A 25,427-nucleotide genomic window follows, 5' to 3' on the forward strand; every position below is an offset into this window, starting at 1 on the left:
GCATCAGCTTCTAGAGGGCTGGTTTTAATGTTGGGTTTTGGGGTTTTTTTTTTTATTTCTTTTCCTAATGACAGGCTAAAAGCAGAGCGGGGTTTAACACTGGAAGCTAAATGGTTTTCTACAGGAAACTTCCAACAGTGCTATTTTAATACTGAATTAAAACCAAACCTGGTCCATAGTGCTCTTGGTGATTCTAGTCTTTGTATTTAATTATTCATGCCTTAATTCAGAAAAGCACTTGTGTAATTATGTTTCTTCTTCATTAAGACCTTCCTGTGTTTCAAGATCCAACTGGGAGCTTTCGCTGAGAACTTCAGTGAAACGTGATTTTTGTGTAGAAAAGGTGGTTCTGCTGCACCACTTTAGTCAGGTGCCTTAAAGAATGGAGGCCTTTAAAACTGGATTTTAGGTTCCACGTGGAAAGTGGGGGTTTTTTCTGCCTCAGTCCAAAGATAGATGCACGTTCTTGCTCCCCAATTTAAAAGTGCAAGGAAGGTCACTCAAGACAGTAACAGAAAAATGGTAGGCAAAGAATATTTTAAAATTCAAGAAACAAGTATGTGTTGCAGGCATTTCAAAGGAAAAAAAAAAATCCCCTTCAGTAATATGCACCTTTACAGCACCTTTTAAAAGACCTCAAAAGCACTTGCAGTTCAGCCTCACAACCCCACTGTGAGGTAAGATATTAAACCCATTTAATCTTCCCTGATACTCAACAGTACAAATACAGCTTATTTTGTTCTGAAATTTCAACTGCACCTTTCATTATCAGAATTAAAAGTCTTGCTACTCTACAGTCACCAGTGATAAAACAAACACATTAAGGCAGAAAGCAGATGAAGAAACTTCAAGCCTCCCTTCTGGCTCAGCACTCTGGCCTTTAAAGGGCAAAACTTATTACCAGCAAAGAGTGAGAACTCAACCTTAAAGTGCTCATAATACAGTATTTGGAACCTGGAACAGCTTTGTAACACTATGGCCATGACTGGCTCTACTCAAGTAAAGTCTGCTTAAATGTATTTAACAGATGCAAATTAAGTCAATTCCCTAACTACTTATTTCCCTCTTGCCATAATTTCCAATACTATTAAGAAGAAGAATACCAAGTATTCCAGGAAAACATGCCTACGTTCTGATGCAGTGTAAACACCAGGGGGGTTGAGTTATTTTTTTTCAAGCAACTAAAAACTACCTATGGAGGATTAATAGGTTTATTCAACACTTATCCATCTACTCATTAATTTAAAGAAGGCTACCTTAAAGCTTAGAGGCCACTTCTTTCCCTAAAGTTCTCTTCACACAAACTACAGTCTGCTCCTGATGGCGACATGGTGTAGGGCAGCTCTGAGATCCTCTTTTTACTACAAATTGCATTTTGATGTTGTATTTGCTATTTCAATTACACGAGCAGCTTCTCCTCTGAGGAGTGCTCCCACGTGCAAAGCCTAATTCTTAGTGTAAGTAATGCTATGTGTGTTTCCTAAACCTTTGGATTAATCACTTGGAAAACGTAGAGAGGTTCACTCAGCAACTCAGAGGTGGATTTTACACCAGTGTTGAGCCCGATTGTGTCTGTCTGCTCAGACCACACACAAAAGGTGATTCCAGGAATCGAGGTGTAGCTGCCCCTGCCCACCACCTGCTACGCGAGGAGATCCCTATTTCCAATCCCCTCTTCCCAAACCTGGCCACCAGGAAGTTAACTTTGCTACTTTGCTTTTCAAGCTTTTTTTTTTTTTTTTTTTTTTTGTCACGAACGGAGTTTTTTTTTCATGGTTGCAAAAACAGCTTATCTGGGGGGAATCCAGAATCTGATCCTGGACCGGTGAGGTAGTTGATGGAACCATCCTCATGCTGCCCGTGTCACACCTCCCCGAAGTTGGTGTGTCCAGTCTCCTTGGCGTGCTCCCTGGCCTCCAGCTGCCCCGTGAGTCCCTTCTGGCACACCATGCAGCGCAGGGCGAAGCGGTTCACGTCCGTGAACTGCCTCTTCCTCCTGGCCTCGTCCGCCAGCTCCAGGGCCTGCGCCAGCACCACGTCGTCGCTCGTGGAGAAGATGGTCTGGGGGGGAATGTCCGAGTCGGGGATCCGGCGCTCCAGGGGGTCGTAGTGGATCCCGTCGTAGATCAGCAGGACGCGCTTGGCGTAGCCGGCGTCCTCCCCGAAGCGGTCGATGCGCACGGTCTGCGTGTCCACCACGCAGATCTCGCACTGGTAGAACTTGGACAGGATGGACACCTCGATGGCCCCCCCCCAGGTGTCCTCCCTCCTGATCCAGTCACAGTACTCCCTGTTGGTTTTGCCCAGCACGGCCTCGCAGTAGGACTCGGGGTCGCTCGCCACGATCTGGGCGATGAGGTTCCGCATCTCCGGGGCGCAGCCGGGGTCGTACACGCCGCCCTCCACCACGTAGGACACGCTGGTGAACAGGCAGGAATTGTCTGCTGGGACCACCCTCCTGGCCAGCACGGGCACGGCCTCCCTGAGCGGGTGGGACATGGTTCTCTTGGCCACCACAGGCGGGTCGGGGTCGGGCTTGGACGTGTCCTCCTCGACTATGAGGGTGTCACCTGCCAGAGGGGAGACATGGGAGAGGTGAGAGGGACGCAAGCAGGTGGAGTTTAAAGCTGCTGTTAAAACACAACAACACAGCTGTGGTGGTGTTGTTGCTGTTGCTGAGGGTCATAGAACAGAATCATGGAACCGTGGAATGGTTTGAGTTGGAAGGGACCTTAAAGATCACCCAGTTCCACCCTCCGCTAGCCCAGGTTCCGAGCCCCGTCCAACCTGGCCTTGGACACTTCCAGGGCTGGGGCAGCCACAGCACAGCATCCTGATGGCAAAGAGCTCTATCCAAGCAGCCGGGGGCAGCACAGCGGCCCCGGGGGGACTCACCTGGCGTGTCCCGGTCCCGTCCCCTCCAGCCCCGCGCCGCTGCCGCCGGACCCCCGGGACGCCGCCAAAGCACCACCGGCGCTCCCCGAGCAGGAAACGCTCCCGAGCCGGGTGTTGACACCTCCCTGGGACAGGAACCGGCCCGACCGCCGGCTGATGACGGGCGTGCGCGCCACGGCCTCTCTAATTAACGTAATTACATTAATTACATCGCTCCCCCCCCCCTCCCCCTTCCTCACCCGAGTGGATGCCGAGCTCGCCGAGCCGCCGCTCGCCGTCGCTGAGGTCGAGGGAGCGCGGCGGGAAGCCGAGCAGCAGGCGCTGGGCGGGGGCGGGCACGCCGGTGAGCGCGGCCAGCGCGGCCTGCATGTCGCGGAGCGGGGAGTGCGGGGACAGCGCGGGCAGCGCGTGGGACCCGCTGCGGGCCTTGCAGCGCAGCCGCAGCATCGCGGCCCCCGCACCGGCACCGCCGCCCGCCCGCCCCGCCCGCTCTCGCGAGAGCGCGCCGGGGGCGGGGCCCGGAGCGCGGCGGCGGAGCCGGTTGGTTTGCATAGGGGGCGGGGCACCGCGAGGAGCTCATTTGCATAGCGCCCGACGGCACCGCCCACCTCATTTGCATAAAACAGATCGCTGTGTATGTCTCATTTGCGTAACAGCGGCGGTACCGCCCACCTCATTTGCATATAGTGCTTGGCCACCGCGTATATCCCGTTTGCACAGCGCGTGGCCGCAGCGCCGGCCACCTCCTTTGCGTGTGGCGAGGCACCGCCCCCTTGCATTTGCATAACACGACCACGCCTGTCTTATTTAGATAGCGCCACGGCACAGCCCGTCTCATTTGCATAGAGGCGGGTGCTATGTGGATCTCATTTGCATCGTGCGGGGCGACACCGCCCATCTCATTTGCATAGAGGCGGGCACTGTGTGTATTTGCGCTTCCCGCTGTGGCACCGCCCATCTCATTTGCATAACAATGGTGCTCCTTATTGTATAGCGCGGTGCGCCCCGCCCACCTCATTTGCATACAGCGCACGCGCGGCGCGGGCCCGCTCCCGGCCGCCCCCTTTTTCCCGCGCTCCCGCCGCTCATTTGCATAGCGGATTTGCATCTCGTTTGCATGCGGCGCGGAGCCGCGGCCGTGCCGGAGCCATGTCGGCGGCGCCCCGGGGCTGCGGCGGGGCCCCGCGGGGCCGGACCGGCGAGAAGCAGTGCTGTGAGTAACCCCCGGCCCGCGGCGGGGAGGGATGGAGGGACAGAGGGATGCAGGGATGCGGCTTCGTGTCCTTAAGGCAATTAAATATCGGGCGGGGGTTCTGTGTGTGTGTGTGTGCGCGGAACGCTGCGCGCACCGCGGAGGAAACCGCGCGCCTTCCCGAAAACGCGTGTTCCTCCCGCGCGGGACCCGCACCGGGGGTGCCCGGACCCTGCCCGCCCTGTCTCACTCCTCCTCGGGGTCACCTTGCCCCGCTCGCCCCCATCCTCCTTCTCTTCAGCCTCCTGGATACTCTATCCATCCCCATCCCCTGCTTTTCCCCCCAGCTTGCCTCTCCCCGGGCATTTTCGGAGCCTGCCCTGGCTGTTTGCTGAGAGAACGTGACCGGTTTGTTAAAAACATCTTTTAAAAAACATCTTTCTTTCGCCCTTGGCGTCTCCTGCCCCGGTCGGTAAATACTTTTAGCGCTAAAAGCCGCGTTTTAGCCCCATTAGGCACCGCTGTTCCTGGTCCGCCTCATTAGCGAACACCTGGGAGACCACAGAGTGGTCACAGCGCTTAATTAGCCGCGAGGACACAGCACGGGCTCATTATGGGATGCGCGAGAGCCCGTTAGGAGATGCACGGAGGTGGTTTGTCCATCCGGAGGTGGGGCGGCTTTGGGTCGGGTGTTGCTTTTTGCTCTGCGGTGCCGCTGATGCTGCTGTTTTGGGGTGGTTTTTTGTTTTATTTTTGCAGCATGGGCTTCCTACATGACCAACTCCCCGACCCTGATCGTGATGATCGGGCTCCCCGCCCGTGGCAAGACCTACATGTCCAAGAAGCTCACCCGCTACCTCAACTGGATCGGGGTGCCCACCAAAGGTGTGTGTGTGTGTGAGAATGTTTTTTTTTTACCCCTTGCTGGGAGATGTCAGTGAAATTCCATCACCCTCATGCCCTCCTCCTCTTCTGTTGTGTCTAAAGTGTTTAATTTAGGGGTGTACCGGCGCGAGGCGGTGAAGTCCTACAAGTCCTACGACTTCTTCAGGCACGACAACAAGGAAGCCATGGAAATCCGCAAGTGAGTTGGTTTTGGGGGCTGGGCTGGGCTGGGGACACTCAGGTCTTGGCAGGCTCTGTGTTTGAGGAGCACAGAATAACATTTGGTGCCTGTGGAAGCAGGAGGGAACGGCACAGGGATCCTGCCAGAGGGGATGTGCGTGGGAGGGTTGTTGTTCACTTTGGGCTGCGAGTGTCAGGTGATGGAGCAGGTTGTAGATGCAGGTGCCTTGTGACCTCTGGGCCTCTTGGGAAGATGCAGGGGTGGGAGAGAGGTGTTTAAATCCCTCCCTGGTGGTTCAGAGGCTTTGCTGTGGGAATGCTTTCCATGAGCTCTGACAATCCCTGTTTCTATCCCACAGACAATGTGCCTTGGTGGCTCTGGAAGATGTGAAGGCTTATCTGCTGGAGGAGTGTGGGCAAATAGCTGTAAGATTCCTCTGCACCAGAGTTTTCCATTGGGGTAGTTCAAAGCTGCCTGGGGTGTTTGGGGACCTGACTTGGGGCTGGTTTAAAAGTCTCAGTTAAATTTGCTTATTGCTACTCATTTTCTGACAGGTGTTTGATGCCACCAACACAACTCGAGAGCGACGGGACCTGATCTTAAATTTTGCTAAGGAAAATGCTTTCAAGGTGGTGCTCCTGTGTTTAATTTGTGGTTGCTGCACCCAGGGCCACTGTGGCTCCCCGGGGCAGCAGCTCTCGAGTGGAGTGGAGTTCTTGCCTCTCTGAAATGTGCTTCCCTGCCTTCTCCCTAGGTGTTTTTTGTGGAGTCTGTCTGTGATGATCCGGAGGTCATTGCTGCCAATATCCTGGTGCGTGCTGCCTTTTCCAGGCTCAGCTGCTGTGGGAACTCAGTGCAAGGTCATGGGCTCCGGTGGCTTAGGGGGATTGTCTGCAAATGCCTCGCTCTTCCATGTCACCTTGGGAACAGGCAGCTGGGGTTTGCAGGTTTATAAAAAGCTAAAGGAGCCGTTATGTGAGAATGTGGAAATCAAATGAAGCTGAGGAATGTTTGACCTTGAAATGTTATGTGTTGGTGAGGGAGGGCAAAGCTCACAGTGTGTCTGCCAGGGCCAAGCACTTCAGTGCCTTCAGAGTCCCTTTGTTTCCTCTCCAGGAGCAGGTTTTTCCTCAGGGCAGCGTCAAACAATGTGGATTTGTTGCAAAAGAGAAGAATAACCTTATTCAGCGTTGCTTTTGTTCCCTCTTGAGTTTGCTTTGCTCTCACAAAGCCACTCTGTGTGTTGACCAGGAGGTGAAAGTTTCCAGCCCCGACTACCCAGAGAGACACCGAGAGAACGTGATGGACGATTTCCTGAAGAGGATAGAGTGCTACAAGGTCACCTACCAGCCTCTGGATCCCGATGCTGATGACAAGTAAGGAAATCCCTGGGCTGCACTTTGTGCTTGGGCACACGAGCTGCCTTGCTGTCTGTGGCTCAGGGCACTCCAATGTGTCTGCTGGAGCCTCTGCTCTCCCAAAGTGTGACTCTGTGAAGGTGATATCACCGGTCCCGAGTGATTTGAAAGGATTTTTTCTCTAGTGGGATCGCAGAATCACAGAAAGGTTTGGGTTGCAAGGCACCTTAAAGATCACCTTCCCCTATCCCAGGTTGCTCCGAGCCCTGTCCAATCTGGCCTTAAACACTTCCAGGGATGGGGCAGCCACAGCTTCTCTGGGCAACCTGTGCCAGGGCCCCACCACCCTCACAGGGAAGCATTTTGAAGCCCAGCAGTTCAGCGTCTCTCCTGTCTGCTGGAGTGACCAGGGGCAGTGCTGGTGCCTTTCCTAGAGCACAAATAGCTGGGTTACACCCGCAGGTGGCACGTGCTTCGTTTGTAAAACCAGTCGTGTGGGTGTTCTTATTTTATGTTGACTCCAGAGATCTTTCCTTCATTAAAGTGATCAATGTGGGCCAGCGGTTCCTAGTAAACAGAGTCCAGGATTACATCCAGAGTAAAATCGTCTATTACCTAATGAACATTCATGTCCAGCCACGCACCATCTACCTTTGCCGACATGGTGAGAGTGAATATAACCTTGTTGGCAAGATTGGTGGGGATTCTGGTCTGTCACCTCGTGGGAAGCAGGTACGTGCCTGGCAGCACCTGGTTGCTGTGTCTGTGTTGTGTGAGCAGGGTCAGGGCCGGGCCCTGCGTCCCCCCCGGCGCGGGGCAGCCGGATCTTGCCGCGACCGCCACGGGCCCTTGAAATGATGCTTTTAACTACCCTGCCCTCCCTCCTGACCTCCCCTGAGCCTTCTGCTTCTCCCAGTTTTCCCAAGCGCTGAAGAAGTTCATCGAGGAGCAGGAGATTGTGGATCTGAAGGTGTGGACGAGCCAGCTGAAGAGGACGATCCAGACGGCCGAGTCCCTGGGGGTCCTGTACGAGCAGTGGAAGATTCTCAACGAGATCGATGCTGTGAGTGAAGTGCTGGGCAATCCCTTGGGCTTTTCTAGGTGGAAAATAACGTTTAAAAAACCAAATTAATCGTGATAAAATCACCTGTTTTCTGTTGGACCCCAGCCGTTGTGATGAGGTTTGGGATGGTTTTGATGCTGTGAGTGAAGTGCTGGGCAATCCCTTGGGCTTTTCTAGGTGGAAAATAACGTTTAAAAAACAAATCATGATAAAATCACCTGTTTTCTGTTGGACCCCAGCCCTCGTGATGAGGTTTGGGATGGTTTTGATGCTGTGAGTGAAGTGCTGGTCAATCCCTTTGGCTTTTCTAGGTGGAAAATAACGTTTAAAAAACAAATTAAAATCACCTGTTTTCTGCTTATTTATTTATATATCATGGACCCCAGCCGTTGTGATGAGGTTGGGGATGGTTTTGATGCTGTGCGTGAAGTGCTGGTCAATCCCTTTAGCTTTTCTAGGTGGAAAATAACATTTGAAAAACAAATTAATCATGATAAAATCACCTGTTTTCTGTTTATTTATATATCATGGACCCCAGCCGTCGTGATGAGGTTTGGGATGGTTTTGATGCTGTGAGTGAAGTGCTGGTCAATCCCTTTGGCTTTTCTAGGTGGAAAATAATGTTTAAAACCCAAATTAATCATGATAAAATCACCTGTTTTCTGTTTATTTATTTGTATATCGTGGACCCCAGCCGTCGTGATGAGGTTTGGGATGGTTTTGATGCTGTGAGTGAAGTGCTGGTCAATCCCTTTGGCTTTTCTAGGTGGAAAATAATGTTTAAAACCCAAATTAATCATGATAAAATCACCTGTTTTCTGCTTATTTATTTATATATCATGGACCCCAGCCATGGTGATGAGGTTTGGGATGAGTTTGGTGCAGGGCTGACAGTGTTTGGAGCTGCCAGACCTTGCTGTGGATGTTCCAGCTGGTATGGGGGAAGAAAATAACACTGAACATCCGAGGCATCTGTCTCACCCTGCTGGGTGGGCAAAGGTTGCTGCTCCCACTCTGGTTCTCTCAGGAAATTGCAGGGTTGTTGCTGTGGAAGTAAAGGCTCATTTTCATCCCTGGCAAACGTGGGTTTTGAGGTAAAACCAAAACCCGTCCTCTTCCAACCACCCTGGCACACAGACTGAGAGCAGGGCTGTGTCTGATGCAACACCTGACATTTCCATCACACAAAAGGATCCCTGATCTCAGCCTCCTGCTTCTCCTTCCTTCCTCTTGGGTTGTTGGACCTCTGTGGAAGTGAGGTTTGTGGTAACAAGTTTGTCTTCCCTCAGGGGGTCTGTGAAGAGATGACCTATGCAGAAATCGAAGCCAAGTATCCAGAAGAGTTTGCAATGAGGGATCAAGAGAAATATCTTTATCGCTATCCTGGAGGCGAGGTGAAAACCTTTGAGAAATAACAGTAATACACAGTACAGTAAAACAAACACATGTGTGGAATTGAAAGATTTGACTCAATTTTAACTTTTTCTGCCGATATTTACGTGAGAAACTGAAAGCATTAGGATGCCTAGCTCTCTTTTTGAGGGAAGGTTTATTGATATCCACGCTGGGGTGTGCAGGTGATGCTTCCAATCAATTAATTGGGCTGCTTGCTGAGTCCTGGGATGCTCCCCTTGGACACAGAAGGGGTTTGGCCAAGGCCTGAATTGTCACTGAAAAACCATCTGGGGAAGGAAATGATTGTGGTTGTGGTCTGGAGTTTCTGGGTTTACTTCACAACCTGTTTAAATGAATCATTTGCTATTTTATTTGGGTTTTTTTCTTACTTCACTCCTTGAGTTACCAATAATCTGAATGCTCCCACAGTCTGAGGGCTCTGACACTAAGTTTCACCTTCTGCTGTTTGTTTGTTTTTTCTTTTAAACTATATTTACCATCCAGTTGATACTTTATCATCCAGTTGATACTTTAACTGATATTTTCCCGAAAGTGACACTGCTAATTGCCACTTCTGCTCTAACCCTCTGTTTACAAAACCCCCCTTGAAGAATTCCTGGTTTCTTTTCCAGTCCTACCAGGACTTGGTCCAACGCCTGGAGCCAGTAATTATGGAGCTGGAACGACAAGGCAACGTCCTCGTTATCTCCCACCAGGCAGTTATGAGGTGCCTGGTGGCTTATTTTCTTGACAAGAGTGCAGGTACAAAAATAAATGAATGATTCTGGGGGCTGGCTTCTCTCACTGCTTCCTTCACAGGGTTTTTGGGAGGGTGGCTTGTAATTGCTGGTTTGATTAACTGCTTAAAAAAAGAAGGAAAGCAAATGTTTCAGAAATGCTTTAACCATTGCATTTCAGCAGTGCAGTGGTGGGAGAAATGCAGATTTTTTTTTCTGCTGTTGGTTCTGGAGCTGTTTTCAGCAGTAGCACTCACAGAATGTGTAGGGGACTGGTTTTTTTTTTTTTTAATGTAAAGTTTTTTGTGATGGCTCAGTAGCCTGGAAGGGTTGGCAGGAGGAAATGCTGATCCCTTGCATGGCACACACACCTGGAGGTTACTTCCAGTCTGCTTCAACCTCCTTTATGAAGCTCCAGTGAGTGGCACTAGAGTTCAATAAAACTTTTTAATGAGGTGGATAAGCTTCTAATAAGGTTTATAAACTTTTAAACCAGTTTCAAATGAAGCTCCTGTGGGTCCCTGGCAGCTCTTGCTGTGGTGATTTCCCACCCCTGTGCTGCTGGAGAGGTTTCCTCTGGCTGGAAGTGAAATCAGGGAATTGTTTAGGTTGGAAAAGAACTTTTAGATCATTGAGTTCGATCCTTAACCTGCCAATTATTGGAGGATCCTGAGCCAGCTGGGCCTCAAGGATGGCTGTACTTTGCCAGACTGGGCTACAGTGTTATTTCCAAGCATGATTTTTTTTATTTCTGTATCTCTCTCTGGTGTAGATGGCTGAATGTCTGGGTACCATCCACACTCCCTAATCCCTAGATGGCTTCCAGAACACTTTTCATCCAACCAAAGAATGGTTTGGGTTGAAGGGACCCTTAAAAGGGTCTGGTCCAACCCCTCTGTGAGGAGCAGGGACACCCTCAACCAGACCAGGGCCGGTCCCATCCTGCTGCTGTGGGGCTGGGGAGGGGACAGGGGGGCTGTGGCATCACCTGCCTGGGCACAGGTGACCCCAAAACACCTTCTCTGTCCTAGATGAGCTGCCCTACCTGCGCTGCCCCCTCCACACCATCCTCAAGCTCACTCCTGTTGCCTACGGTGAATACTGGCTTTATTTTCATTTTTTCCCCTGGTTTGTGTGTGTGGATCTGATGGGCAGGGCTGTGTCCCTGTGTGGCAGCACCTGGCCATGCTGTAAAAGGGAATTATAAACAGGTTATTACCAGGTTAACATATAAAAGGTTAACATATGAAAGGGTTCTGGGGCATGGGGGTGTTGGGGGAACAGTGGGGGGGGAGATGTGGGGATGAAGGGTGTTCTCCCCTGGCCTCTCTTGTAAACAAGTGATAGTTGTGGGTTTTCCCTGTGGATGAGGGAGGCTGTTTGTGCCTCCAGATTTGGGGTGCAGTCAGTAAAAATGGCTTTTCTGTTCAGACCTGTAGCCCAAATAACCCAGGGCTGTGCTCTCACAGTCAAAGCCACAGAGTAGTTAATTCTGTAAAATTCTGTTCGTAGGGTGAACCGTGTATTTATTTATGAGCTGGTTTATTTTAAAACAATAAATTTATTCCTGCTCATTTTCCATGCTCTTTTCAATATTTAAGAAAAAAAAAATTGCTTATTTAGTAAATTACTCATAAAAACTCCTCTTCCTTTTTGGTAAAGGTTGTAAAGTGGAGACCATAACCCTGAATGTGGAAGCAGTGAACACCCACCGTGACAAACCCTCCCTGAACTCAGTAAGTCTTGGTGCACACAGCTGGCTTTTTACACCTTTTGCAAAAATAAATCACTGAACTGAGACTCCTAAACACCTGCTAGAAATGGCTGATGGGCTTTCAGTGAGCAGAAAGACTCACTTCATAGTAACCCCCAGAAGCAGAATTAATTGTAGGCAGAATTAATATGCTTCCCAGGCCAGGGGGGAGATTTTTCCAGAGCTATTGTAGGAAGCAGAATGGACAAACTTAGGACATAGATTTTTAAATTCCAGGTCTCGTTCTCAGTTTTCAATGAGGTGTTTGTTGGTGGTGCTTGTTCATATTAACTGTGATGATTTCAAAAAGACTTGCCAAAAGGTTTAAAGTGGATTTTTTTCCTTGTCTTGATGAGTTTTCTCTCTCTGAAATCCTCTCCCATTGCTTAAATAACTGTTTGACCATCCACCTTGTTCAGCAAAGTATGGAACTTGTTAAATCCATGAAAGTTGCTGCTATTTTAGGTTCTTGCTTTTGCAAACCCTCTTTTGCAGAGGGACTGGTCTGTCAGGGAATGCCTCAGTCATTACCTCTAATTAGCTCCCCCAATTAAAGAGCACAAACCAGCTCTGCTGGGCTGGTTCACAGGGGATCTAAATACATCACATTTCAAGGGGTTTTGGTATATTTAGGCTTTTAGCTGCCACTTGTTGTATTTTATAAAGAGCTATTGGGCTGATTGCCTGGGATATGGTTATTTTTTTGTCCCTGATGCCGAGGGAGTGGAGAAACTGGGAACCTACAGCTGGAGGGTTTGTGGAGCTCAGTCCAGCTGAGTGCAAATGCTAAAAATGAGGATATTCAGCAAGATTTCTGTGGTTGGTCCCGTGCTGGTGTTTTCCAGTTGGGCACTGTCCCTGCTCATGGCAGGGGACAGGACTAGATGATGTTGGAAGGTCCTTCCAACCCAAACCACTCTGGGATTTATCCCTTTTGCAACTCGTGTGTGATCCCTGAGTTGAAATAATTGGAAAACTTGGAGGTTTTTTCTGTTCTTTGCTTTGCTTGGGTATCACAACTGCTTTGGGAGAAAAGAAGCACAGAGAAGGGAGAGGCTTCTATTTGCTTATTTTTTTTTTTTGCCCTTCCTTTAAATTGATCGATAAATAAATAAATAAATCCCCCAAACCCAAACAAACCCAGACAGAGCCACCTAAGCAAAACAAAAATGCCAAAAGGAAGTAAAACTGCTAAAAAAAAAAGCACTTTCCAGTTGTCTCCAAGCCGGATTTAGTTGTTTCCAACACTGGTGCTCAGCTGGGGGAGGCACAACCCGGAGTGGGGTCACCGAGCCACTGCCCCACTGACCAGAGATTTGGGGCGGGGATGCCGGAGGTGTGTGATGTGCTTTTAAACTGTGGTTCCCCCTTTTCATTCCTTGTGTGATTCCTTCCATCTGGGATCCTCAGAGGGAGCTCCCCAGCAGCCAGAGCCCTGTCAGGATGAGGAGGAACAGCTTTACCCCGCGGGCCAGCGCGGACACGGTAGAGCGCCCGCGGCACCACAGCCTTGGGAGCAAACCTCTCGACCTGCTGGGGCCTTTCCCATCCCTGGAAGCTCGAGATGGGGCTGACCAGCTGCAGCTGGAAGTCAGTGTCCAGGTGGTACCTTCCCTGTGCTCCCCCTCCCCACCACCATCCAGGCTGTGCGTGGTCCTCTCTGAAGTCCAGACCGTTCCCGGGGTGTTGAGCGCTGTCTCTGCATGGAAATCATCCTGGATTGGACTCCCTTCACAAAAAAAATCACAAAAAACAACCCCCACTAAAGTGTGAACATCACCCCCCCACTCCATGAAACTAAAATTCCGGTGCCACAGGCTTTCAGAATCAGGCTCTGTGCAGGCAAGTTTCCCTCAGTGCCACAGGGTGGTTAATTCTGGGTAGGATCTTGCTTTCTGGCTAAAACCTGATTGGAAGGAGTTACAAATACCCTCTTTGTCCCGATTTTTTTTTACTTCAGCCAAGTGTTGCTCCAGCCCCAGAGCCACTTGGTAGGAAATCTTTGCCTCTGGGATTTTATTGGTGCCCATTTCCCTGCAGATCCCAACGTCAGCAGCCTCTTGAGCAAAGTCTGGGCCCTTTGGGTGCCCAAATTGCAGCAGTTTGAGGTTATAAAATACTCCTGGATATTTTTGAGGTTGGAGTTTTCCAAGCTCTTCAGTGAGCCCAGCTTCTTGTTCTCCTCCCTGTTAGCAGAGTAAGAGCCCAGGGAGTAAAAGAAGGGGTGATACAACATCAGTGTTTTCATACTTGGTGAGGCTTGACTTGGGCATCCCCAAAATCCCAGGGCTCCAGTGGGAAGTGGGCTTTGTGTAGGGGTGGGTTTGTCCCACAGCAGGTGTGGATGAGGAGCCTGGGCTGGAGAGGACCCAGACAGCTCATGGTCTGAATTTGGGGGTGTTTCCAGCTGGGCAGTCCCAGGATGGGGATTCCCAGCCCAACTTCTCCCAGGTTGCAGTTGTGATCTGGAAGCCCTGACAGCTCTGGGATGGAGGAGTATTTAGTCAACCCTGGGTTCTGGGGCTGTGAGGGCTGTAGGGATTGTGCTGTCCTGGGATCTCCTGCCTGAATGGAGCCCTTGGGATGAGCAGTGGAGTGAGGAGGTGTCCAGGTGCTGCAGCACACAGTGTCCATGCCTTGTATCAGCTCCTGCTGTGATACAAGCCTGCCCTGGGCTAACATGAAATTTTGGGGATGCTTCACTTCTTCCCTCATTTGCTTTGCTGCTTTTACTCTTTAAATCTCCTTTAAAATGCACTGTGAGCTCTCCTGTGCTTCTCTCTTTCCTTTGCAGCCTCCAGTGGGAAATGCTTCCCCCTGAGAACCACTGAAAGCAGCTTGTGTGTGCTCTCTTTTGGGTTAGTAAGTAGGATTTCTCTTGATTAATGTTGCATGGAAACCACTTTGGGCAAAGGCAAATGCAGGGAGCAGAAGGGAATCTTTTGCTGTATAAAATCTGCCTTTAAGGGGGACAACAGTGGGGGAGGAATATATTGCCCTGCTGAGCCCACGGATCCAGGGGCTCCAACTGGGTATACTGGTGCTTTTGGTGGGTGTTTGAGCCACAGCTTGTTCCATCCCTGGGCCAGGGCATGGGCTGGCTCCACAGTGGTGCTGCTGGGCTGAGCCAGGGGAGCAGTGCAGGGTCCCACCTGTGCCTCCCCTCTGCCTGGGTGTGGTGCTGGTTGTAGGGATTTCACAGGAGGCACTGGATTGTGTCTGGGGGACTTTTGGGCAGATCCTCTTGCTCCTGGTGCTGTGGTGTCAAAGGGAGAGCTGGGATTAGGGCAAGAAAGTAAAGCAGTAGCTGGCTCAGTTTCTAGATATCAGGGTTGAGAGAGGATTCCAGTTTGGGAGGGGATTTTCTCCTTCCTGTTCCACCCTGGCAGGGTGGTCCCCATGGAGAGGGGCCAGAGGATTTGGCCCCTCTCTGCCAGGTGAGGAAGGCTCAGCCTCTGCCTCTGCACCTGAGAAACTCCTGCTGGGATTAATTTGGCTGTTTGGATATATATCTTTTTGTTTTATTTGCATTTTGCCCTTGAAGTGAAACTCTTCCAACAGTTTTCTCAATGTGGCTGTTCTATCTCTCTCTATCATTGGTATTTACAAACATATTATGGCACACAAGCCATGCCCAGAGAAGCTGAGGCTGCCCCATCCCTGGAAGTGTTGGACAGGGCTTGGAGCAACCTGGTCTAGTGGAAGATGTCCCTGCCCATGACAGGGGGTTGGAATGAGATGATTTTTAAGGTCCCTTCCAACCCAAACCATTCTGGGTTTCTATAATTTATTTTATTTTATTTTTTTTCAGTTGTAAATAGAAAATATGTAGGGTCTGGATTTCCTGCCTGGTGGATTTTAAGTGTTGATGCCTTGTGTTAATTGTCAGCAAAATGCCTCCAAAGCTGTGCTATTTTTTTTTTTCTTTATTGCAAAACAGAGCTGGTCAGGTAATGACAAATTGCAGATGCTGATTCACACATGGGTTTGCAGTCCCAAAGTGCTGCAGCTGAGCAGGCACTTGAGCCCTGTGAGGATTTTCTGTGCCCTGAGACATTGCATGAAGGGCAGCTGTGGGAAATCCAGGCTGTGATTTGTGCTGACCTGAGTGTGTTCCTGCTGCCTGTTGGACCCTGAATGAGGCAGTGGAAGAAATTTTATCAAAACTATAAGTATTTATTGTGGTTAATATGCAAAATGATTGCTGTAATGGTTCTGGTGTTGTTCTGGAAGTGTGTTTTCCTAGGGAGAAGGTAAATAAAAGTGAGTAACCAAGCTGCTTCATTACTCCTGAGGTTCCCCACTGAGCTTGTGTGATCTCAGGCTGTGATGGGGGGCTTGGCAAGAGGATAAAGGGTGATGCAAAGTGTGAAACAGCTCGTTGTGTGTTTGGCTGGGAGTAAATAAGTCAATCCTCAGGTGGTTCCTGTCACATAGAGCAATTCCCTGGAGCTGGTTGGATCCTCCTGTCAGTGTGTCCGTCCATCCCCAGCGCTGAGCTGAGCTGTCACCTGCTTTACCATCTCCTGCCTTCCTTGGTGTGACCTCAGCTCCTTATCTTTTCTTTGCAGAGAATGACCCGTTTAACAGTGTAGAGGTTCATGCTTTCCCCTTGGATCCTGCTGGGAATTCCATGGCCAGGAGGAGCCCTGGGACTGGAGCATCCCCGGAGCACAGTGAGCCCCTTCGGCCAGTTCTCGCCTTGAACTGAGTTTTTAGAGTTTTTAGAGTGTGTCTTTTTGCCTGTGTCTTTTCTTTCCAAATGCTGGAATGTCTGTCCATGAGATTGGAGAAAATTCATTTATGGAGCTTTTTCAAGCTGCTTTTAATGAGCCAACGTATCCCTGGGCTTTTGGGATTTTTCCTCCTGGTTAGATGCCAAAACTAACCACAGTGTGATGACAAAAGAGTCATGTTCTTACTGGCTGAGGCAGCTTTTCTTTGGAAAAGGCACTACCAGACAAAATCCCCGAGTTTTTATTTATCTGTTACCATTTCCAAGTTATTTCCAAGTTCCAGCACAATTATTGTGTCGTTCAGCCATCCAAAGAGCTCCAGTTTAACTTTGCTTCCAGAACTGCTGATGTGAGTCCCCCCAGTCTGAGCCTGTTCCTTTGCTTGGGAAGGCTTTTGCTTGGGATGTAACACACAGCACATCCCATTTCCAGGTCAGCACATCCCACGGGATGCCTCATGTGAGGGACAGATGGGAATAAAACCTCCTGTCCCTCTCTGGAAGCAGCACAGCTACCAGTGCTTTTAAATCCCACCTCAAGCCCTACTTTAGTTTTGCATCCTGACCTAAAACTCATCTCCTCTCTCATTTTTCCTGCATTTTGTGGATGGTTTATCTGTTACCCCCAAAAACATGGCTCTGCTTAGTGACTGGGAACAGTGGAACCCTTGAGCAGGGTTTGGAGGAAGCACAAGATTTTTACCAGTTGGCTTTTTAATATACCAAATTTTAGGCCCACAACAAGCTTTTAACTTGCTTGTGAATCAGCTGTGAATGTTACCCATGTCTAATGCTGCCTTTCACATTTTAAGCTGGTTTTTTTAGTGTTTGGAGCACACGTGGTGCAGCTGTGTCTGTCTGTGTCTGACTTAAATCCCCCTCAACCCCCAAATTTATAGTTTTCTCCCTCAAGCCTTGACTTCCATTTTGCCAAACTCCCATTTTACCCCACGCCAGCTGTTCTTGCCATAAGGGCAAAACCCTCAGGTTGGATGAAGAAAGGAGCGTTTGGGTACAGAGCAGGAGGCTGTTCTGGACCTGCTGTTTCCAGTTGACTCCAGGATTTATCCGAGCAGTTCTGAGACCCAGAAGTTGCTTATTTTAAATGTGTAAATAAATGCTGGATATACCCATAGTTAGGGAAGTCTGTGCCCTGGCTGTGGAGGAGCTCAGCAGCCCCGAAGCCTGAGGCTTACCTGAGCATTTCGAGCTCAAACCTGGTTGTTTTAAGCATTCCCAGAGCTTTAATTTGATAAAACTGAGTTAGAGAAGACCAAGGCACTAATCCTGACCCCTTAGGATTCCTGAGGAGCAGAAGCACGTCATAATCTAAAGCAACTGTGCCACAGGGAGAGGAAATTCGGTGGCGAGAAATTGAATTTTAGTGGTTTTGCTCCTCAGGCTTTTCCCCCCCAGGGGGCAGGTTTGCTTCAGCCATCCAGCCTTGGGTTTTAAACGTTTTTGTGCTTAGGAATAAGCTAGAAAAAAAAATAAAAATGTTGAAGGAAGAGATTTAGAGCCTGTCTGTGATAGTTTTTTTGCTGTCACGCTCTGAACGCACAAACCTGCCCGAGTTGGGCTGGCAGCTCCCACCAAAAAACCTCCTGCTCTGTGTGGGGAAAAAAAGAAAAAGGGGTAGAAAATGTACTGTAGGGTGTTTACGCACAACATGCTGTGATAACTTGTTAAAGAGTTGATTATGTTCGTTGTCATCGAGTAGTTAATGATTGTAAGGAGACAAAAATATATATTTTTACCCGCCAGGATTTGTGAATGTCGCTGTTTGTGTGTTGGTGGTTGTGGCTTTTTGTGTTTTTTTAATCACTGCTAAAAAATCAGGGCTAACTGCTAAAAAATCAGTTTGGATCAGTGGCTGTGGGGGTCCCTTATTCCCATGGAGTGGGTCCTTGTTTTGGCCATGGGATGGAGCTTCAATCCTTCCCTGCTCACAGCAGTGTTTGTGCCTCGGTGCTTTAATTAAAGCCTGACTTGAGCCTTTTCCTCCTGCATTTTAGCCTTTAAAAGGCGTGTGTTTTTAAAACACAGGTGTCCAGAGCAGAGCAGCAGCAGATTTGTGGTCAGATCATTGCCCTGAGGTTGAATTATACCCACTGTGCCAGGTCCTGCTGAGCCCTGAGTGCAGGGCTGGGGTGATGCCAGTGAGCCCACATGTCTCCTGGCAGGTGCCTGTGCCAGGTATTTCCTTGAAATCACCTGATTTCCTTGGCACTGGGCGTGCAAATACCCCAGACAAACAACAATTGCACAATGGGGTTGGGGTTTTTTTTCGATACTTTTGATTGAACAGGATTTAGCAGCAGCCTGTGCTGTCAGGGGGGAGCAGAGCTGGTGTCGTGGGCTGGGCAAGTGGAGGTGTGGTGGGTTTGGAGGTGTGAATGTTGGCCTGGCACCTTGGAGAGCATTTTACCATGAGGGGGGTGTTTTCTGCAACCCTGTGATTTTTCTGCCCATGTGTTTGGTGGTGGTGGCTGCTGTCACCTTCAGTGAGCAGTGGCGGGGCCACCCGTGGGACTAATGGGTCACTGCAGAGAAAAATGATCACTCTGGCAAAAAAACCTGCTCCATCTCTTCTGCCAGCAGTGGGGAAAGCTGGAAAATGGGCAAAAAAATGCTTAAACCCAGCCTGGGTAGCTTATTTGTGTACACTGGCTGTGACCTTGGAGCTGCCACCTCTGCCAAGCATCCCCTTCCCGGCAGCGGGTGATGGTGGGGAAGCCTGGCCCTGGTGCCAGGTGGGCAAGGAGCAGCTGTGGGATGAGAGGCATCAGCAGCAGCATGGCCAGGACCCACCTGGCCTGGGGAGATGTCCCCAACCCTCACCCTGTGCCCCTCTGGAAGGTGCTGGGGGGGCACTGCCGGTGCCACCTCCCCCTGTCCCCGCTGCTCCTCGGTCCCTGAGCACTGTTGGCAGGCTGCCTCTCTATTTAGTGTTTGCTGATGTGGATGTCACCCATCTGCTTGTAAACTTCCCTGCTCTGCTGCCTTCTAATGTGGCTTTTTTTTAGGTTTAAAAAGCTGCAGTGTATGTCAGCTTGTGCTGTATGTTGTGTACTCTGTGCACTTGGGCATAAAGAGCCATCAGCCTCTATTTACAATAAAGAGATTTAAAAAAAACACAGATCATTTCCTCTGTTCTTTTCCATTGTTTGCTTTAACTGCTCACAGTGTGCTGGTTTTCTGATACAGTGGTGAATTCAGGGAGTCTCTGGAATATGTTTGGAGAAAGAGGGTCTGCAGGGACGGGCAGGTGTCCCTGGGCTTTGGGATTTGAGTTGAAAATGGGGAATCTTACACCCTGGTGCTGTTCCCCTTCCCTCATCATTAAGGGTGTTTTTGTTGGAGCTATTGGAATTCAGATATTCAGGGTTTTTATGGAGCTGTTAAGACAGGAATGTTTTTTTTTAAAGCACATCTCTTTTTTTAGGAGAAAAAAAGACATCAAGAGGAGCAACTGGTGTGACTCTGATTTCCAGCTGGAAACCAGCTGGTCCTAAAGGGACTAAAACTCCTTTTATCCTGTTTATGCCACTCCAAGCTGTGGGTTGAGGAGGTCTCAGGGTTGTTCAGCAGCTGCCAGAGCAGGAGGTGGTTTTTTTGTGTGGCTGATGCCCACAACACCCTGTGCAGATGCTGAAAGACCTCCTGTGTGCCCCTGGGGGAGCTGCTGATGTTTGGGCCCACAAACTGGCTTGTTCTGGGCCATTTGGAAAAATAGAAATCCGGGAAACCTGTGTTTGTGTTTGTGATTAACTGGATTCCTGTAAATATTTTGTAGATGTCAGTGCCTGTTGTGAGCAAGTCTCTGCTCATGCAGCCTCCTGTTGTGTTCTGCAGAGAAGGAACTAAACCAAGTGAACTTCAGGTGAACTTCAGCAAGGTAATATTAATATACCCCACTCAGGGTAGGGATGTGGTAAATTGTTCAGGCAAAACCCTGTCAGATTTGGTAGAACAAACAAATACCTGCAAGAAGCACAACCTGGGGTAAAAAGTCCATCACCAACTTGATGGTGACTCCAGCCTGGATGAAGCTGTGGAGCCAAAGGAGCAAGTGGTGACAACTTCTACCAAAAGCTGGTGCTGGAAAAGGACCCACCAACAAGAGCTGGATTCAGGAACAGCTTGCAGTGAGCTGAAGGGCATCTGAGTTTTCATCAAGGCCAGGTTGGATGGGGCTTGGAGCAACCTGGTCTAGTGGAAGGTGTCCCTGCCCATGGCAGGGGGTGGGACAAAATGAGGTTTAAGGTTCCTTCAGCCAAGCCACTCACTGATTCTGTGGCCCTGGGTGTTTGGCTCTGAGTGATGCTCCCTGGGGCCTCACACCCTGCTGAGCTCCAGCTGCTGGGGCTTTCATGGGAAGGGGTGGAGCTGGTTGAAGAAACCACTTTTTGAACGCTGGCCATGGGCTTCTGAGGTCAGAAGGGAGGAACTCATGGTTGATGTGTCCCTCTTGAGGAGACCCCCACAGCATGCCTGAGGTCCAGCACTGGCTGTGTGCCATTGCTGCCCGGTGGGGCAGCTCAGCAAGGATCATTTCAACAAAGACTTGGCAACTCCACACAATAAACCAAACAATTTCAACATCTGCTTGGGTTGCATTCAGTTTTTCTCGTGTTTTGCTTTGTGGGTTGAATAAACTACTTCCTTCTTGCTCGGGAGGAGTTAATGATTTATGGGTCAGCTGGCATGACCCCGGGTTCTGCAGAATTCTGCAGAAATCTTTTCTCCATGGAGCCATAACTGAGCATGTAGGCGGATCATGACTCCTCCTTTAGCTGTGCCTGGAGCCAGGGGACTGGATGGGAACAGTCACTGCTTTGTCTTGGAAGTGCTGAAGGCTCCAGGTCTCCATCTCCTGCCTCCACACCTCCAGGTAAGACAACTCGGAGCCACAGAGCTTTAAGTGTTGCTCTTGGGAACTGGGTTGGAGCTTTAGTGCAACTCCAGCAGGCACAAAGATCAGTAAATTAAATCAAATTATGCCAGGAGTTGTAACTGGGATTGAAGGAAAGGCAGAGGAATGAAACAGCCAAGGGAAGTGTTGGGTTTAGGGCAGAAAGCATCAAGGTAGAGCCTTGTTTCCAGGAGGAAGGCAGGTGCTCAGGCCATCTGTAACATTGGGAGAGTTTAGGCTCAAAAATGATTCTGGGTAATACAGAGAGGACTCTTACTGATCTCTAGGGCTGGCAGGTACTAACCTGGCAAACTGGAGTTAAATTCCATTTGGTAAAGCAATTTGGTTTGATTGACTTGTATGTTTTATAGCTTTACTCAGTTAATATTTGCACAAAATTGATGTAACTTTTACTTCTCTCCCTCTGAGGGTAATTTATTGTTAGGGGACTGTACTGGTGACTCCAGCAGGATTTAATCTGACTAGGAATTTACTTCCAGGAGATTTAGCACTAAAAATAGAGCGTTCTACCCATAAAACACATCTTGGAGAACTTTTTCCAGAAGGCACAGACAAAGTCATTGCCCTACAAGTGTTACTTTTGTTGACTGGCTGGGAAGAACAGTGATGGCAATATGGTGGGTTTAAGTTGAAGCTGACAAACTATGAAGTGTTTATTCTGTGGTTTAAGTGAAGATATTAGTCTGTCTTGGGGTTTTTTTTGCTTCCAGAAAAGGAATTCTGCTCCTGTCCCTTCAGCTCCCCAGCCACCACTGCAGGCACAGCTCGGGGATGGAGAAATAAGACCTGTTCACTTACCCTCAGTGTAAATACCCCTCTACTATTTTTACAGAGATTTGGCCCAGGGAAAGAATGTGGTAACATCTGTGGGATCTCCAGACAGGAATAAACATGTCAGCTCTGGAGCCGGGGAGGCAGCGGGATCGCGCTGCCGTCCTCGGGTCACTCCTCACTGCTGCTCTCATTGTGACTGTCCACAGTAAGTGAACGAGTCCCTCAGGATAAACTAAGATCCCTTGAAGGACAACCTTCTCCTGGCTTTCACAAGGCTTGGATCCTTCTCTTTTCCTCATTGCCTTTGCGTTTCAAGAGCGTTGTAAATCGTTGTGATCAGAATCCATCTTCCTTTGCCTTTTTTTCCACTCCCTGTGGAAAGTAGATGGAAAATTATTCTAGCTGAGAAAGTGCAATAATTATTACTAGCTGGGGAGGAAAAAAAAATGCTTAATCTGGACTTTGTGGCCAGCCTTTAAAACTTCTGGGTGAGGAGCAGGACCTGGAGCTCCTAGTCCCTGCCAGCCACAGTCACAGGCTGCACTTCTCCTCTTTGCTTTGAGGAGTCTTTGGGCACTGAAATGTCCTCAGAGTGAATCAGGCCTGAAATCCCCCTGGTTTTCCTCCCAGCCCTTTTCTGATGGAACTCCTGTCCGTAGGTCTCTGCGATGCTCCTCCCCGTCTCCAGTCTGCAGAGCTCAAGGAGCAGTACCAGAGCTCTGCCTCATTCCCCTACAATTCCAAGGCAGAATACGTCTGTCGTCCAGGTTATGTGAGAAATCATCATGTCAGTAGTGTCCTTGTTTGTGGCCTAAACGGGAGGTGGCACGGATCAAGGGACATATGTACAGGTGAGTGTATTTTGGGTTGACTTGGTCTTCCTGGTCTAGTGAAAGGTGTCCCTGCCTGTGGGAGGGGGTTGGAACAAGATAATCTCTTAAGGTTCCTTCCAACCCAAACCATCCTGTGGTTCTATGACTTCTGATGGTTTTTGTTTGCTGATGCTGGAGCAGTATCCAAAGTATCCATAGTGAGACCAGGGGATGGTGGGCAGTGAGTGACCTGACATGAAGCACTGGTTTTATTCCACTAAGTACTGGCAGTGATGGCAGGAGCTGAAATCTGCTCTGATGCTGGCTGTGTTTCACTGCTGACTCAAAAGGATGCACTTTGCAACTCTTGGGTCGAAAAAAAAAAAGTATTTGACTTGCAGCTGGAGAATCCTTTAGTTGTGAGGAGACAACTAAACCAGTGTTACTGCAAACCCCGCTCAGGCTGCAGAGGCAGCAGGTCATGATGTGAGTCTCGCCAGCATCGTGAAACATGGAATAATTTAGGGTTGGAGGGGAAATCTGGAGGTTTCTGGTCCATCCCTTTGCTCAGTATTGGAGGAGTCTTTAAGAAAGAGCTGACTGAGTGCTGTTGTCCCCAGCCAAGCATTGCACCTACCCCGGGGAGCCGCCCAACGGCAGACTCGTCCTGGGAGAGGAGCTCAGTTTGGGTTCCTCAGTGAACTTCACCTGCAACACTGGGTAAGCCAAGAGCACCTGGGGCACAGGGCCTCTTCTTCTCCAGCTGTTTTTCCAAAGTTTTTCCCCTCTAGATTAAAGCCTGTGCTGTCAGAAGCCTCGCCAGTGTAGGTAATTGCAGACCCTGATTGAAATATCTTTTAAACTTTGAGAACTTTAGGACTGACTGAGTGTCTTAAACTCCTCCTTTGAGGCAGTTCTTCACAAACTCATGTTCACTCTCCTGGCTCTTTCCAAACCATTCCCAGTGTTTCAGTATCTTTTTGAAGAAAAGGCATGAACACTGAACTCAGAGCTGTAAGGATGGCTACCCCCAGCTGATAAGGCAGATGTTTTTCCTTAGAAACATGTCATTTTTTTAGTTTAAAAAATGCTTTTGCCAAAAGCCAGCGTGTCCTTGAAAAAAATGACACTGATGGCCAATTTCTGATCTGCTGAAATTATGACAAGCCCAAAGCATCCTGATGGTGATATTATTGGTGATAAATCAGAATTAAATTTGCCAAGCAATTCCCTCTCCCCTGTTCCACACAGGTACAGACTGCTTGGAAATTCTAAGATTACTTGTGTGATTAAAAATGGGGCTGTTACGTGGGACAGAGATATTCCCATGTGTGAGGGTAAGTAGAGTTCCTTAATTATCTATTATCTATCCTTTAATTATCTGGAATGTGACTAGGGCTGGATAAAGAAGCTGTTGCGTTGCTCTGCTGAGGATTTTGGCATTTCAATGCGTGGTGGAGCCTGGAAAGACATTTTTAATTTGTGTTTTCCTTCCTGCATCATCCTGCAGAAATATTTATTCGCTCTCTGGGAGCGAGGCAGCTGCATGTGAGACTGGGATATCACAAAACCATTCAGTGCCTGGTCAGAACTGCTGCCTTTGGGCTGGTGTGCAGCTCCCTCGAGACCTGCCCTTAATTTCTGACCCTTCTGCCACCTCGTGTTTCAACTTTTTTCTTCCCAGACCTTTGGTTTAAAATCAATTAAATAATTTCCCTTTTCTTCTTTCTTCCCAACTGCTATTTCCCCCCAATTCCACAGCGATTCCATGTGAGCCCCCTCCAGAAATAGCTGATGGGGAGCACAGTGGGGCTGACAAGGAGCTCTTTGTGTACGGAGAGTCCATCACGTACCGGTGCCGCAGTGCCAGGAGGGCAGAGAGACCTTTGTCCCTGGTGGGAGAAGCCTCAATTTTCTGCACAACCACGGACAATGTCAATGGTGTGTGGAGCAGTCCAGCCCCAGAATGCAAAGGTGAGCTGCTGCTGTGCCCAGGGCCGGGTGTGAGCCTGCTCATGGCAGCACCAGCCCCTTCACAGCCCCTGCTCCTGCTCTGCTCAGCTGTTTTCCTCCTTGGAAGCTTCTCTCTCCTTCATCTTGCTGGAATCACCTCTTGCAGACGAGACCCTCTGAGTCTGGTAGCTGTAACAGGAGTCAGAGTCTCTCATCATGATCATCATGTCAGCAAGGACATGGGAATGGGATTTTATTCGTGTTCACAGACCAGAGGGTGCATTTTACCCACTGGCCTGTGTAAAATATAACACCTCCAAAACCTCCTGTGACACCTGCTGCCTTCCCTGTGTTCTTATTATGCTTTGCCTTAATAAAAAAATGCTGAGAAGTGGAGTAAGATGTACAAAGATACCTCATCAGCTGCCTGGTCACATCCACCTTCAGCCTTTTTGGTGGATGTGCCTTTAGCAATGAGAATGTTTTTAATACCCTCATCTCCCCTCTTGAGCCTAACTGCTGACTCCCTGCGTTTCCCTGGCACAGTGGTGACCTGTGAGCCTCCAAGGGTGGCGAATGGGAAGCTGCTGAGTGGGTACAGGTCCGAGTACACCTACGGGGACACCGTCGTGTTCGACTGTAACTTCCGCTACACCTTGAACGGCAGCGACGCCTCCACGTGCAGGGACAACAACTTCTGGGACCCCCCCCTGCCACTCTGCCAGCTCAGTAAGTGTGATGGTCCCACTGCTGCTCCA

General features: G+C 49.4%; 3 protein-coding genes across 11 annotated transcripts in view; 2 read left to right on the top strand and 1 right to left on the bottom strand.

The window, feature by feature from the left end:
* Window positions 1–246: 246 nt before the first annotated feature.
* YOD1 (YOD1 deubiquitinase) lies at window positions 247–3,392 on the bottom strand. The gene is made up of 2 exons (XM_051808645.1): window positions 3,135–3,392; window positions 247–2,570 (listed from the first exon to the last, which is right to left on the bottom strand). The coding sequence occupies exons 1-2, from the start codon at window positions 3,340–3,342 to the stop codon at window positions 1,864–1,866; spliced, it is 915 nt and encodes a 304-aa protein (XP_051664605.1). The 5' UTR covers window positions 3,343–3,392; the 3' UTR covers window positions 247–1,863.
* Window positions 3,393–3,966: 574 nt separating this feature from the next.
* On the top strand, window positions 3,967–19,331 carry PFKFB2 (6-phosphofructo-2-kinase/fructose-2,6-biphosphatase 2). Of its 9 annotated transcripts, none has more exons than XM_051808589.1 (16): window positions 3,970–4,108; window positions 4,847–4,972; window positions 5,075–5,171; window positions 5,512–5,578; window positions 5,708–5,782; window positions 5,908–5,964; window positions 6,405–6,529; window positions 7,036–7,243; window positions 7,428–7,574; window positions 8,864–8,968; window positions 9,602–9,731; window positions 10,738–10,800; window positions 11,369–11,442; window positions 12,870–13,061; window positions 14,254–14,321; window positions 16,031–19,331. In XM_051808589.1, exons 1-15 carry the CDS (start codon window positions 4,045–4,047, stop codon window positions 14,278–14,280), a joined length of 1,557 nt encoding a protein of 518 aa, XP_051664549.1. In that variant the 5' UTR covers window positions 3,970–4,044; the 3' UTR covers window positions 14,281–14,321; window positions 16,031–19,331. The 9 variants fall into 9 exon arrangements, with proteins under 9 accessions (XP_051664546.1, XP_051664549.1, XP_051664548.1 ...); XM_051808588.1 differs by having other exon boundaries at window positions 14,254–14,317; XM_051808590.1 differs by having other exon boundaries at window positions 3,971–4,108; window positions 12,870–13,049; window positions 14,254–14,317.
* A 1,522-nt stretch (window positions 19,332–20,853) lies between these two features.
* CR1 (complement C3b/C4b receptor 1 (Knops blood group)) overlaps window positions 20,854–25,427 on the top strand; it is a 49,237-nt gene continuing 44,663 nt past the window's right edge. The window contains exons 1-7 of the mRNA XM_051808515.1: window positions 20,854–21,088; window positions 21,963–22,109; window positions 22,564–22,755; window positions 23,337–23,436; window positions 23,968–24,053; window positions 24,478–24,690; window positions 25,216–25,398. Of these exons, the coding sequence (XP_051664475.1) occupies window positions 22,022–22,109; window positions 22,564–22,755; window positions 23,337–23,436; window positions 23,968–24,053; window positions 24,478–24,690; window positions 25,216–25,398 (862 nt within the window). The 5' untranslated portion in view covers window positions 20,854–21,088; window positions 21,963–22,021. The remainder of the gene's footprint in view (window positions 21,089–21,962; window positions 22,110–22,563; window positions 22,756–23,336; window positions 23,437–23,967; window positions 24,054–24,477; window positions 24,691–25,215; window positions 25,399–25,427) is intronic.

Source organism: Manacus candei, unplaced genomic scaffold (assembly GCF_025592945.1).
Source record: "Manacus candei isolate 608988 ecotype Guabito, Panama unplaced genomic scaffold, ASM2559294v1 h1tg000073l, whole genome shotgun sequence".
In the NCBI taxonomy this organism is placed as follows: domain Eukaryota; kingdom Metazoa; phylum Chordata; class Aves; order Passeriformes; family Pipridae; genus Manacus; species Manacus candei.